Below are 15,761 nucleotides of genomic sequence, written 5' to 3' on the forward strand. Positions count from 1 at the left end.
GTCCCATCCCCCCTGACAAGCGAAAAGAAGAGCTCCTAGAAAGGAAATTTTCCAAGAGTTAGTTCTCATGAGACACTGTAATTCTTTGCAAAAAGAAAAGGAGGACTTGTGGCACCTTAGAGACTAACAAATGTATTGGAGCATAAGCTTTTGTGAGCTACAACTCACTTCATCGGATGCATCGTGAGCTGTAGCTCACGAAAGCTTATGCTCTAATACATTTGTTAGTCTCTAAGGTGCCACAAGTGCTGCTACTCTGAAACCTGTAATTCTTTGCTATCTGAAATGTTGGCTAAAATCGTGTGCTGGAGGGGAGAGTTGGATCAAACTCTGTGTGGAACAGGATCGGAGGTTGGTGGAAGCAAAAGTGCACGTAACCCCACATTTACACTCTCCAGATCCTGAGCTGACCTTGGGGCTTCTCCTACCTGCACCCAAGTGCAATGGTCTCTAAGGCGTTACTGTGGCAGCCAGGGAACACTGTAGAAAGGACTTGATGGGGGCAAGCTGGGTGGGGAGAAGACTTTATTTTGAGGATGGGGACTGACTATTGTTGGGGATGAAGTTTTGTGGTGGTTTGGCTACTTTTATTTTGATTAAGTGTATTTTAATGGGTGTTAAAAGCATCTAGCAGTAACGGAAGGGTTTTAAAATATATTTATAAAAATCAAATAAAATACACTGTATTTTATTTGTGTGTATATTGACTCTAAGTTTATACATTTGGATGCTGCGTTTCTTCTGTCATCAGGCAAGTGTCAGGCTAAACGTCATGATTATTTCATAACTTATCAGAGCTAGACTGTGGGACATGTGACTGTTGTACACCAGATAGTGTAGCTGTCACCAGCATAACCCAAGGCTATAATTTAGTGTGGAAGGGTTTTACACCCCACCCCCCCCCGCCTGTTCTACAAAAAGCATGATTTAAATGGTATCAGGATCAACAAAGAGACGATTGGGCAAAGGGACTCCCCATATTCCCTATTAGATGCAAGTACAGCCTTAAACCCTCAGGGTGGATTCATTATAGCCCCAGGACTTATTGCTATTGACCGCTCAATGGTCCCATGCAGCAGCATGATTTTGCTCCAACTGCCAAAGATGTAGCCTTCGCCTAACGCTGAGCGACGCTGCCAGTAAGAGCCCCGAGGGGCGCCATTCTGTCTCCACGCCAGCTTTCCTTTCTGAGGGTTTAAAACAACCCGTGGACGGGGGGGGGGGGGTGACTTTTGCTGAATCAGGCCCCAGCACCGGCGCGCGGGCAGCCCCTGACGTGACGGGCGGGCTTATCACGGATTTCCGCAATTGGCAGAAGCCTCTCAAGCAGCCGGGGCCGTTGGGCCGGGCCCAAGCGTCAGCCACGCACGCTACGTGCCTCAGCCGACTGACGGCTACACGGAATCGGCCCTGCTCACGTGACACCCTCACGCTAACTGCCCGTTCCCGGCCCGGGCAGCATCGCTGGCCAATCAGCGGGCGGAAGCCGTCCTGCCCAGGGGGCACACGACGCCAATCGGAGACGGGCAGAGCGCTCCGCTCCCAGAGGTGAGGCTCCGTGGCTGCGGCAGCGGCTGCCAGCCAATGGATTACAGGAGGCAGTTACCTGTAAGCCCCGCGTTAATTGCGCACATCCTGATTGGCTGCGCTGCGAAACGGCTATCCAATGACAGGATGCTTTACAAAAGTACTCAGAACCAATCTCAGCGCGTTTGGCTTTTACCGACGGCAGTTTGAAACTGTCAAGCTCTCGAGTCAGCCGGGGCCGCGCTGTGGGAGGCTGAGCCCGGAGGTGGGGGGCCGCGCAGGTATGAAGAGCTTGCAGGGGAGACTGAGGCCCTGCCAGCGTCCCTGGGGTGCTGCCTGGGGGAGGAGAAGGGAAGCGTGCACACCGTACAGTGGAGAGTCTCCATAACTCCAGGAGCTTGCAGATCCACCCCACCCCACCGCCACGGTTCCCTCCCCTCCTGGCTACTGCCCTACAGCCTCGGCCCCTAATTCCCAGCCCGTCCCATAGCCCCTCCCCCATAGCCACTGCCCCTCTGCCTCCTCATCCATAACCTTTAGCCCTCTGTCTCCCTGCCCTATAACCATAGCTGCCGCTGCCCCTCTGCCTTTCCCCTGCAACCTGGCCCCCACTAACCCACAGCTCCTGCTCATCTCTTTCCATCTCCCATAATTGCGGCCCTCACTAACCACTCTGCCTCATAACCCCTGTGGCCTCCCCTGCTCCAATATCTGCAGTCCTTGCTGAACTTCCCCACCTGCCCATTTTTCACAACCCCCACTGAACCCAGCCCCATGTACGATTATATGTGAACACCATTAGCGTATTTGTAATTGTATCTGAACTTCTATGTCCATTTGTGACTGAGATTTTCATTGAAATTCTGACGCTCCTCCCTGCACGCCGGTGCATAGATGAGTGTCCCCCTGGATTCCACACTCCTAACACGTTTTCAGTTATGTGAAATCCCCCACATTATTATCTATGACCTTATGCAGTTAGCTTTGTGGGTGGCACTTGCAATTATTAGCAGTATCCTCAACATGACTACTTGTGGAGTTATCCACAGCCCTCACAGAACACGTGACCTTCCACCCCATATTTCAAATACCGTAATAATCCCCTTCCCCGGTGGGAGTCAGTAACCTGTTTTCTCAGTTGTATGTTCCTGTCTTCCGCATTTCCCCAGAGACTTTTGAAGACTCAATTGCTCCTCCCAATCTGCACATCTCAGCAATATTATTGTTCTGTCTGATCTTGCTCTCACTAGTGCCCTTTGTAACAGTTGTTCACCCACCATTGGAGCAACTCTACCGGTGGTACTAATGGTGGAAGCTGTAGAGTGGACATTTCTTGGAAATTCCAAATACAAAACTTAATAATATAGATATCACCTGTGTTTGCAAACTCAGGTGAGGTGTGGAGGGAGGGGGGAAGATGAGGTGAACCCTAGCTTATATAGCGAGAGGACAGATTTTCTTTTCTAACCTACAGAAAGACTCCCCTGCTAAGAGCTGTGTCAATACCAGGTTATTTGCAACATATTAGGCTCACCAAAGAAAATTAAACATTGAACTGATCTCAAATCCTCACTTAAAGTCAAGTGCTTTGCCCACTGAAATCAAAACAAACAAGTTACTCCCTGCCCTAATTTGATCTTGATTTCTGAAAATAGTGACCTCAATGCAATAAGCCAGTTTTCCTGTTTTGTTTTAGTGTGGGTTTCTGTTGTGAAATCTATTCTTCTGGATATAAACTGAGAGAATTCCAAAATTTAAGACTCACTGGATTTTCTTCTTTCAAATAAATGACCCAAACCTGAAACTGACAAATCTTGCAATTGTTTTAGTTGCACAACAAAATGCAGAGTGAAGTAATACAAAGTGTTTTAGCAAATACTTGAAATTTCATTCTGTATGTCTTTATATATATCAGCTATTATATAGTTTATGGCACATTTGGCACTAGCATTAATCAGAGACTCAGCGGTCCTGTCTCTTAGAGTTTGGACCAGAAACGATCACAGCCTTTAAATTGTTTTTAAAGCATTTTTAAAATGTCAGTTTCTCTGTTCTGAGTGTAACTTTCCATTCCCCAAGTCATGGATGATTCAAAGGCAGGAAATGCTGCAGATCCTGTCTTTGAAGTATCTACAACAGTCACCCTGAGCATTGAGAAATCAAAAGTGTGAATTTCAGCAAGGGATTAAGCATCCTAGGGCTTCCAGTCTCTCTAACTGATTTTAAATGAGTTAAAACAAATTCAAAATCATAGTTGGGAAAGTAGTTTAAAGCTTTTCTTTATCTTTTTACGTGACTGTATTGATCTTGGAGGCTATTGTAGCTAACTTGTTCTGACATCTTTTTGTGCTATCCTCCACAAATGTGAGTTTGGGCCCTGACAGCATGCCTGCGCATCCCTGAATTTAGTGGAGCTCTATGTGAGTGCAAGGGTGTGCCCATCTAGAATCAGTTGCAGGATTGGGACCTGGAATTATTAACTAAGGTATGCTCCCATTTTTAAGTCCATTTTATAAAGCAAACTGCTGTAGCATTGCTCTTTGCAATGTGTAAAGCCCTGATAACGTTTTCATCAAATGACTGGATTTACGGGTTTATACTTGGCTGTGTAAAAGTTCAGTCTGGTGAAATCTTTGCATACATGATTTCTTCCTACAAAGTTTTCTTCCACACACCAGAAAATAAGGAAGTTATTTAAATTCTGCAAGTATTGAAAGTAAAAAAACAACTATACTAGTGGCAAAAAGCTTATGTAGTGCAAGAAGAGCCTCTTTAGTTTGTTTTTTTTCCATACAAAACAAAACAATCCCTGAAACTGTTTAAGCAATACTGGATAATCAGTTATCCTGAGTAATGGAGTCTCCCCTCTCTTTAATGTGCAAACACAACTTCCATCCACATTACTACATATAACTAGGGGAATAAGACACTACCTATTTGCTTGTCATTTTGAAAACAACAACAATAATATACAGATACTTAAAGGTGGTTACTTTCTGCCAATTTAATGATAAAATTTAAAGGAATACTGGCAAATTAAAAATGATACTTCTATCAAAAAATATCTATTTAAAAATTAGATAGAAAGTATGTTTTCAGTTTTCTTTTTGTATTTTATTTCACTTGTATAAACAGCCAGTTTTGCCTGTTATCTGTGTAGGTCTTTTTATACACAACCCTTTCCCCTGCTTATAAAACCACTTGCATGAATGTACTCATGAAAAACTTTCCTGTTCTCTTTTGCTTAGACACAGCTAATACCTGTTCCTCCCATGCACACCAGATAACTACACCGCCATGTCATACACTGTCTAATCAGTCCTCCTAGCTCACAAATTCATACTTGACTCAATAATCATTTTTGTTCACCCATTCTCTTCCACATACCCTAAAATTAATCAATTTTCTTTCTGTGCCCAACAAAATCTATTGCCTTTCAGCAGGGGCTCTTCAAAGCTGCAATACATCAGCACCTTTCTTCCTGTTGGGCTCAAGTCCTTTGACTGCTCCATGTCCCAGGTCCCTACACAGGGTCTATCCTACCCAACTCCCTTGTTTAGGGAAGGGCCACAATCATTTGTTGTAACTAGAAAATGAAGTTCAGCTTCTGCTATTTTATAGAATTGTCTTTGTGCAGAATGTCATCAGATGAGGAGACAAGCACAAGTCCAGTTTTGCCAAAAGACTCAGATCGAGGCAGTTCTGTCTCTTCAGATCTTCAGGTAGGACAGAAGCAACTGCATTTGAACCTCTTTTACGGCATTTTATTTGACAAAGTATAACTGTGAAGAAATGCTTTGGATAACTTTTTCATCTTTTTAAATTTTTATTGATTTTAGGCATACAATAGAGAAATAAAAATGTTGAAGGAAGGAAGGAAGCAAAATAGAGAATACAAGCAAAATTTGAGGCTTTAATAAGCAAATAGCCACATTGAATCTTTACTAAGCAAAAATTAGCAAACTTGATGTAATTAAACACAAAAAATTAATATATGGAGCATGTGTCTTAATTTAAGTTTGAGAGAGCACATTAATCCCAAAAGTAGAAAAGTGCTTCTTTCTTACAGCTGTTCTCGTTGGTGTGCATTACTAAATTAAAACAATAAAACTGCTATTGAGGATAGAAAGCATCATTCTGCCTTTTGACCTTAGTGGCTAACCAATATTCAAGATCCTGAATGTTGTTTCCATTAGAAGGAAAGAATGATGCTAGTAGTTTCTTTGGTGCAATCCTGTTTATTTACAAAGAATGTACATTTCCTTGAACACAATAGCAATCAAACAGAAGGCAGTTTCTTTGTTTGATATTCCAAGCCTCTTTTTCCAGCCAGCACTCTACCCAGAAAGTTCTCTCTTTGCTTTCTTCCAGTGTCATGCTGCAAGCACTTCTCTGGCTGTCCTTACCTTTCTGCAGCCTTCTCCTTCTGGATATTTATCTGTGTCTGCCCGCCTCCGACCCCCCACAGCTCCCATGCTCCCCCAAGTACCCAGTCTTCTGTATTTTCATTCTTCCTCCAGTGAAACATGTCTGCCCATATAGCTCAGCTTATGACTAGTGTTGCCTCTGGCATGTCTTTTGGATGGTAGTTGTTATTATTTCAGCTATCTTACTTAAACAATTAAGCTTTCTCTTCCTCCTCCCCTCCTTCCCCCCATTTATCCTGAATGAAGGATAAATGGGTGAAATCTTGGCTCTCTCTATGTCAATGGCAACCTTTCACCCCTTGTGTCTGGCCTGTGTGATGAGGCTTGATTTGGAAAGTATAATAATTCTATTGTTTTTTATAAGTAATGTCTTCTGCTGCCTTGAAGATTCTAATAGAGATTGTTATGGTGGTGTTTGTTCTTCTTTCCAGTTTACACATAGGAATTCTGTAGCTCCTATCAACAGAAATATCCTCCTTAGTAATATCAATTTTCATGAGTGTAAAAGGAGATTGTCACAGATCTGGTTGGGCTCCGCTTGATGGCACCCAGATTGCTGTGAGAGAATCCAGACCCTCAATCCAGTGTGTGCTATATGCTTTCCTGGGTCTGAGGAGGCTGGAGCACTATTTCCTTCCTTAGCCTCTTTGGCACACTTCCTGTGCACTTTCTGCTACCCCTTCCTGGAAATTGAGCCCTGCAGCCTGCTTGCCTCAGCCCCAAAGACCATCATTGACCCATACGATACCTTAATAACTCAAATATACACTCTCCCAGAACTCCACCCAAATTATTGAGACTTCCAGTTTCCTTCTTCAACAGGCCAAATGGTAGGTAGACACTTATCTCAATATTCTAACACCATTGCACTCTGCTTAACAAATAATGCACAAGAGTACATATAATTTAGAAAACAACTAACTTCCTAAAGGCAATGCTGCTCACTAGCTCATCCTTCCCATTTGTGTTCAGGAAGGCGGGGTTCTCCCTACCTCATTAGGGTCCTACATGCAACTCTTTTCAGCCTGAGCTGGTGAAAAATGACTGAAGAGTTACAGGATCAGCTCCTGTCTTTTTATAACCTTCTAGTTCCTCTATCATGTGACCTCCTGGCCAGTACCAACTATTGATCTTGTTGCTAGAGGGACCTCTCCCGTGACAAACTAGTTCTCCAGATTGAGAGCCTGTCTTTTGGTAGAGCAATTACATTTGAGCGGTCAAGTACTTGAGTCAGTGGCCCTATTTTGTTAGCCCTTTGCCACCTACCTTTCGAATTGTACACAATGTGGAGGCAAAAATGCACAGAGAAGTTGCTATGTTAAAAATGAAGTTTGCAGCTTGTTAAAGATGCAGAGTGAGTTCAAAATCTCACAAAGCTAATAAACTGTGCAAAAAATCTCAAATCATCACAGATTATCCCCTGGCTGAGGACGGATCAACATTATTTGGAAAGCTTAGAAGAGAATGGTTTTGAGCTCTCACCTGGATTTGCAGTATCTCCAGTCTTTTTCGCCCACAAGCATTATTTTCATTAAAGAACTTGTATATTTTGAATGGGTTGGGTTTTTTGTATTCTTAATCTTTCGATCTTTTCAGCACCTATAACATGAGTCCAATACTAACAAAGATTCCAGTTTCTCCTTTATTTAGTATATAGATATCTTCAAAACCTGTATCTTCAACCACAAAATAAGTTAATGTATTTTAAAGATTACAGTCCCTCTCTTTTTCCTGCTGTACCTTTTGTGGAACAGGATGGCATGAGGATGCATCTCTGCTGACCAGGGGTGAAACTGTGCCACGCTGAAGTCTAGCAGAACTGCCATTAACATCTGTTGGGTCAGGATTTCACTCCAGAGGTCTGTGGTCTAAAGATGTCAGCCCATTCAGGTGTTACTATACTTCACCTTTTTTTGTGACAGATCACTGATATGGTATCTGGGAGGAAGCATGTCCACCCTCTCAGAATAGAAAAGGAGGTTGAAAATGACTGGCTTTTGGGAGATTTCAGTACCCACCCAAAACTAGAACCATTTTATGTCTATTCTAGTTGGCACATGGTTTCATCCCCTCTAACCCTTCTTTCAGATTGGTCACACAAAGATTTTAAAATACAAGTGTTCTATAAAAAACCTTAAATTCCAGAAACCGTATATCCAAACTTGTCTTTTAATTGTCCCAAACAATGGATCTTCTATCACATCCCTTGAGAATCTATTCTACAGTCAGCTACATTTCAGTACAGGGGAGTTGATCTTGAAAATGAAAGGAAATTTTCCTTTTATTAATGTAATCCCATTATTTCTAGTTATATAACTGTGTATTACTCCATCTCCAGAGAAAACATTTTCAAATATTCGTAGACTTAAATTCCTGCTTGGCTGAGTCTGTATTGTTCTGAAACCTTAAAACAGGTCCGCTAGAGAGCTCCCCTGGCTTTACAGTTGATACAGTGTGCTATTAATGATGTTTGTAAAGCACTTTAAAGGTGAAAGGTGCTGTTTAAGTTTTAAACATTAGTAAATGCTACCTACTGGCACCTCATTCCCTGATCAGAAATTGGACTACAATATAAGCTTGGTCCTTAATGTAGCTCTTGCTTCTTAAAGCCATTAGAAACTACAATTATTTTATGGAGTTTGAACAGATATTTCCTCTTATAGGAATGTACCCAAAATAGGCTAATTTTGGCAACAAAAGAAAGTTTTGCCAGTTGGTAGAGATGCATCCTAGCTTTCAGTCACTCTGTGGGAAAGATGTGTAATGTTGAAGCCCTTTTCTCTGGTTGAGCTGATTTGATTTCTACCTGTCTGGCATCTATACATTTGTCCCTTTGAACTATAGATTTAGAAGTGATCATTTTTGTAAGGCATGTGCTTCTTCCCCAAGTATAGTATATATGGCTATGCCTCTTGTTAAATCCACCATCAGAAAGCCTATCAATAAGAACAGTTCATCCATATTTCCAACGCTTAAGTCAGAGGATAAGACAAAAACATTGCCATACAAGTTCTGAAAATAGACAGGACTGTGTCAGCATTAAATTGTTACTGAATATCAGGCAGATCCTGAGGTCAACATGCAGATAATAATCATCCTTACAGTTGGTTCAAATTCTAGTCTAGTCTAGTGTGACATAGTCACTATGAGTCAGATTTACAGAGGAACTTAACATCTATATACTGATGCTACTTCTCTTAGAACTATTAGAGTCTGATTATTTTTTTAATCTTGAAATCATAGAATACTAGAAACAGGACTGGAAGGGATCTCAATAGGTCATCTAGTTTAGTCCTCTGCACTGAGGCAGGACTAAGTATTATCTTCATCCCTGACAGGTGTTTGTCTAACCTGCTCTTAAAAATCTCCACTGATGTAGATTCATAGCCTGTCTAGGTAATTTGTTCCACTGATTAAGTACCCTGACAGATAGGAAGATTTTCCTAATATCTAACCTAAATATCTCCTTGCTGCAATTTAAATCCACTACTTCTTGTCCTGTTCTGGATAAGGAGAACAGTTTATAACTCTCCTCTCCTCTTTATAACCTCCTTTTACATACTTGAAGACTGTTACCATGTACCCCCTCAGTCTTCTCTTCTCCAGACTACACAAACCCATTTTTTTTCTATCTTTCCTCGTAGGTCATGTTTTCTAGACCTATAATCATTTTTGTTGCTCTCCTCTGGATTTTCTCCAATTTGTCCAAATCTTTCCTGAAGTGTGGTGCCCAGAACTAGACACACTAGTTCAGTTGAGGCCTTATCAGTGCTGAGTAGAATGGAAGAATTACTTCTTGTGTCTTACTTGCAACACTCTGGCTAATATATCCCAGCATGATGTTTTGCTTTTTTGCTGCTTTTTTGCAGCAGTATTACATTGTTGACTCATAGTGTGTCACAAACTAAATATAATTCCCAGATCCTTTCCTACAGTACTCCTTCCTAGGCAGTCGTTTCCCATTTTGTATTTGTGCAACTGATTGTTCCTTCCTGATTGTAGTACTTTGCATTTGTCCTTTATTAAATTTCATCCTATTTATATAAGACCATTTCTCCTGTTTTGTAAAGATCATTTTGAATTCTAATCCTGTCCTCCAAAGTGCTTGCACTCCCTCCCGGCTTGGATTTGTCTGCAAACTTTATAAGTGTATTCTCTCTATGCAGATATTTAATAGAACCAGACCCTGGACAGATCCCTGCAGGACCCCACTTGATATGCCCTTTCAGATTAACCGTGAAGCACTGATGAGTTTGGTTTTCCAACCAGTTATGCACCCAACTTATAGTAGGTTCGTCTAGGCTATATTTCCCTAGTTGGCTTATGAAAAGGTCATGTGAAACAGTATCAAAGCCTCACTAAAGTTGAGATATATCACATCTTCTTCCCTCCACCCACAGGGGTTCTTACTCTGTCAAATAAGGCTATTAGATTGGTTTGACTTGATTTGTTCTTGATGAATCCATGCTGACTGTTACTTATCACCTTATGTCTAGGTGCTTACAAGTTGATTGTTTAATTATTTGCTCAAATTTCTTTCTAGGTACCAAAGTTAAGATGATGGGTTGATAATTCCCTGGGTTGTTCTTATTCTCCTCTCTCTTCCCCCCCCCCCCTTTTTTTTAATAGATGGGTACTATATTTGCCCTTGTTCAGTTGTCTGGTATCTCTCCCATTTTCCACGAGTTCTCAAAGATGATCACTAATGGCTCAGATCTCTTCAGCCAGTTTCTTAAGTATTCTAGGATGTACTTCATCAGGCCCTGCTGACTTGAAAACATCTAGCTTGTCTAAGTAATTATTAACTTGTTCTTTCCTTATTTTAGCCTTAGATCCTACCAATTTACACTGATGTTCGCTAGGTTTGTCATCCGATCACACTAACCTTTTTGGTATAAGCTGAAATTAAAAAAAAATCTTTTAATACTTTGGCTATTGCTGAGTTTTCTGTTCTAGGTTTTCCCATCTCATAGAATAATGGGAAATATTGTGTTCTCAATACCTTAATGTTTTAATATTGCAAAACTAGGCTAAATAATCTCAACCTCTCTGACCTCCAGTTTCTAGCACTTTACCTCTAGAAGCCAATTTTATGCTCCAGTGGGATTTTGTAGTTGATGTGCAGCACTGAAATAGGTTGGAGTGATATTTAGACCATGGGGGGGGGAGAGAGAGTGTGTGTGTGTGTGTGTGTGTGTGTGTGTGTGTGTGTGTGTGTGTAAAATAACATTTTGTATCTATGTGAACATTAAACCATTTGGGGGGTTTTTTTATACTTCACAATTATTGGCCACATCTGCACTTCAATGACAGGGTTGGGTTTTTTTTGTTGTTTTGTTTTTTTTTTAATAGGATAGTGGCATCTCCTTTTGGTTAATTACTTAAAATGTTCATAGTCCACATTAAATCTCATAGTTTGCTCTTTGCTTGTTTCAATTAAAAAAAAAAAAAAGAAAATACAAACTTCCTTTCTGTCAGCATTGCCCTGTAACTTTCTATGGCAAAGTTTCATGCCATAAATTTGGTGGCTGTTTTAGATACATGAGCAATACTTCTGTGATATTACATGTTGGATTAGTTTGGATATAGCGTCATATTTGTTCTTGCAAGTAATGAATGGTGTCTTGCTGAGAGAAATGAGAACTTCAGAGGACTGTCTATATACTCTAATTTTCCCTTGGGTTTGGTATGAATATTTTGAGTGCTCGGGATGTACATATTAAGCAACATGACAGTGAGAAGAAGAGTGTGGCCAAATTATGTGACTGGAAATGAAAATATCTATGTTGCACCTGTGTGTCTTGCTACCTTCTTGCTGTCTGTTTTTGAGCAGATGCATTAACCTTGGTTAAAGAATTTAATCCTTACCTAACTCACCATGCAGGGTTGCAATGAAACTTAATTTATCATTTGTATTGTGTAGTGCCTTGATATTCTAAAATAGAAGGGACAGTAGGAGTAAATAGTGATGCTGTTAGTTCACTAACAACTTTGAACTGTTGGTTGGGCTTTCATTTCCTTGATATCTCACTGTGTTCTGGTCAAAGCAAATTTCAAAGGAATCCAATTTAGCATTTCATTTTTAGAGTACTTAGAAAGCTCAACCTTTAAACAGGAGTTGTGATGTAACGTCAAATATAGTGGTGTTGCAGGGTTGCTATAATACATGGCAGATTTCTGAACAGTTTCACTAGAAGTGCTTGCATACTATCCAAAGTGATACAACCCATTTCCAGTATCCTACAATAACACACATGGAAAATTATAGAATCCAAGTTCTGGAGTCGGTGGTGGTGGTCTTTGTTTTTCTAATAAGGTATAAATGTAACGCACAACAAAAGTTAAATATTTTAAAGTAGGTGAGAAATTATCAAATCAAATTTAGACGAGTGGACATTAAACAACCAAATGTCGTATTTGTAAAAATATTCTCATTGTGCAAACGTTGAAATCTGATGTACTCTTCATTGGCACTTCTGTGTTGGGAATAAAAGAATATTTCTTCATATACAATAAGAATGATGCGCAAAAGTAGTAGTAGGCCATCTGATAACTTAAGTGATTTGAAGAAATATTTGTCCAACACTTATGCTGTTTTTTTAAAGTAATTTAGAGTGCTTCCTATAAAATCTGTAATTTTAGTTCAGCTAGCAAAGAATTATTTAGAAAGTGTACTGTGTGGTGGTTATAATGCATTAAACTAGAACACAGTATGGGCTTTCTAAAATAGGAAATAAAAGGGAGCTAAATCATTAATCTTGCCCATATGCTTAGGGTTTAGCTGATCGCCATATTTGGGGTTGGGAAGGAATTTTCCTCCAGGGCAGATTGGAAGAGGCCCTGGAGGTTTTTCGCCTTCCTCTGTAGCATGGGGCACGGGTCACTTGAGGGAGGATTCTCTGCTCTTTGAAGTCTTTAAATCACGATTTGAGGACTTCAATAGCTCAGACATAGGTGAGGTTTTTCGTAGGAGTGGGTGGGTGAGATTCTGTGGCCTGCATTGTGCAGGAGGTGGGACTAGATGATCAGAATGGTCCCTTCTGACCTTAGTATCTATGAATCTATTAACTCTGCCTATTAAATTGAAGGGAAACAGCTGAGCCATGAAAACATAAGTAAAATTATTATTCTACCACGTGATACAAAACACTCATTTAAAAGCTAACATATCCGTTTTCATTCCTTTCTTCATGTGTTTGAAAACTATAACAGTAGCTTTTATAATTATTTATCATCCTGTTGTGACAGGATGAATATGAGGAGCTGCTTCGTTATGCTGTAGTGACTCCAAAGTTTGAATCATGCGTCCTGAGGCAGTCTGAGCCTGCTGCAGAACTGACAGCACATGACAGGTTTTCAAGTTTAATGGATGAAGTCATCAATTACCCTAAGACTCCAGGTAGCATGTGTGGGGTGGGGGGGAGGGAGAAGGAGAAATGTGTTTATATGTTAGAGTATAAATAGGATTTTCGTAACATAAATAGATACTGTTATCTGAGTATCTGGTGATTCCATCATTTGAACTGCACTGGCTGATATGCAAACTTTGTTACTTTAAGAAAAAAACTCCTTGATAAAGGGTTCTTTTAAATATCTGCTATTCTGGAGCTCAAAACATAAGTCTTTGTGATATAGTTAAAGCTTGTAGCATTGTTTGTCTGGTCTTAAGTTTTGTAGGGAATTTTGACATTTTTAAAGAAACTACTCTGTCAGCCTTCTATCTTACTTTAGCTTAAATCTACCTTGTGTAATAGTTTGAAAATAAACTAAGGAGGGAGTTCTACTAACAGGGGATCCCAAAACCACTGTTTGTGGAGCACTCCAGATGGCTTATGGAAATTGGCTGGTTACATGGTGCTGGTGGTTCTCTTAATTTCTAGTTGCTAAATCACAACAAAGAACTAAAAATACATAAATAGTTTGTTTTCCTGTAGGCGATTGCCATAGTTACCATAGGGATATTTTGCAATATGGAATGGGAGGGGAAGTGGTCCACAAAGTGCACTCTGTTAAGATGTGGTCTGCATTAAGAACAAGTATTTTCAATGTTTTTCAAATACATGCTATGAGATTATATGTGCTTCTTTTAAGAAGTGAACATACTAGTAAATAACACCAAAATAAAATAGTCTCCTTTTCACTTACATCCATGCGAATATATGATTTTTCTCTGATACTAGTGATCGAGTATTGCCACTTGATAATACCCTTCCATTGATATCTTTGAACTGACAACTTTAAACCTAAGAAACCAGTGCTATATGTTACTTCAAAGTATCTTGGATAATATTCCCTTTCATCTTAATAACATATACTAACTTCTCCTAAGAACATAGCTTTTCATGTTAGAGAGCTGTTGTGAGGGTAGTTTGAGCAAGAATAATAAGCATCATAAGATAAAGCAAAGCATTTTGTGTGTTGTCTAATGTGAAAAGATGCTCCGACATGGAGAGCATTTATTAATATGCATTTTTTATCATTAGGAATCTGCTGGGTGTACACAATGTTTGAATGGCTTATTTTTTTAATGGTGGTTTGTTTGTTTTTTAATTTTCAAGTAGTAAAATTTAACAGTTCATTGGATGTTCCAGGCCATAAGTCAATGTTTTCAGAGCAGCAGTAGAAGCTGTGTCCCTTGTTAATCAGTTAATCTGTCTAGTGAAAGCCACATTCGTGCACTCTGGCCAGCAACACCCTTGTTCCTACTCTCCCCCTCCTTTCCAAACACACAGAGGCCACTTGAAGAAATGCTTCCTCATTTGTAAGAGGTGCTGAGTCCCATTAGTGCATCATCTCCAGAACTTCTCCCCAGTGCAGCACGACCACAGTGGATTCTTTGAACATAAGAACCTCTGTGGGAAGGGGTAGAAGGCCGGTTTTTACCCCTGATAAGAGCACAAGAGTGGTAGGTGTGATACTGAAATGCAGACACACACACAAGGAATTTGAAAACTCGTATCTGAGAACAATTAATGCTGTCATGGAAGGGTTCAAATGCAGTCTGTGTAGTTCTGTGCTTATGAAGCTTATGTGCATGAGCATGAAATGACCTCTCTGGGATGAGAAGAGATTATGAGAATGTCTGTGGCTACATCCACGCTACAGCTGGGATCGACGCTCTGAGATCGATCCACCGGCGGTTGATTTAGCAGGTCTAGTGAAGACCCACCAAATCAACAGCAGATCACTCTCTCCAATCGACCGCCGGTGGTAATTCGACCTAAGGTATGTCGACTCTAGCTACATGAATAACGTAGCTGGAGTTGCGTAGTGTAGGTTGACTTACTGCGGTAGTGTAGACATAGCTTGTATGCGAAGTGTGTCAGTGCTGTGTAATAAACAGTAACATGCCCAGTGCCGACAGCCGGAGCCAAAGAAGTCACAGATCTGTTAAAGTCACAGAATACATGACCTCTGTGATTAATTCATATCCTTAATCGTAGAGTTCCATGTTGTCCTCCAACTCTTGCTAGAGTGAGAGCAGATACATCTGGGAATAGAATCCACTATGCTACAAATGATTTGAATTCAAAAGAATTTTTCTCTGGGCTTCAAATCTCCCAGCACAATGAATGCAGATGGTGAGGGAAACATTAATTACAACTGGTTGGTTTTATGTATCTTTCAGTTTCTCCTTCTGTAAAAATGGGGATAACGAGACTCATCCCCATTGGAAAGCATTTTGAGATCTATGGTTAAAAAGCACTAAGAAAGAGTTAGGTGGTATTAACATGATGATGTAGGTCAACAGGATTCAAACACAATTGTAACGCTCTAGAATTGTAGTACAGTTCTAGAACATGTTGC

General features: G+C 40.4%; 1 protein-coding gene across 9 annotated transcripts in view; it reads left to right on the forward strand.

The window, feature by feature from the left end:
- The first annotated feature begins 1,318 nt into the window (after positions 1–1,318).
- POC5 (POC5 centriolar protein) overlaps positions 1,319–15,761 on the forward strand; it is a 43,740-nt gene continuing 29,297 nt past the window's right edge. For 2 of the 9 annotated variants that reach the window (XM_038402039.1, XM_038402042.1), the window contains exon 1: positions 1,652–1,808. In XM_038402039.1, the coding sequence (XP_038257967.1) occupies positions 1,667–1,808 (142 nt within the window). In that variant the 5' untranslated portion in view covers positions 1,652–1,666. Of the gene's footprint in view, positions 1,549–1,651; positions 1,809–5,148; positions 5,250–13,202; positions 13,354–15,761 lie in introns of those variants that run through there. The other 7 variants (XM_038402037.2, XM_038402033.1, XM_038402036.2 and 4 more) reach the window with 7 other exon arrangements.

Source organism: Dermochelys coriacea, chromosome 5, assembly GCF_009764565.3.
Source record: "Dermochelys coriacea isolate rDerCor1 chromosome 5, rDerCor1.pri.v4, whole genome shotgun sequence".
NCBI lineage: Eukaryota > Metazoa > Chordata > Testudines > Dermochelyidae > Dermochelys > Dermochelys coriacea.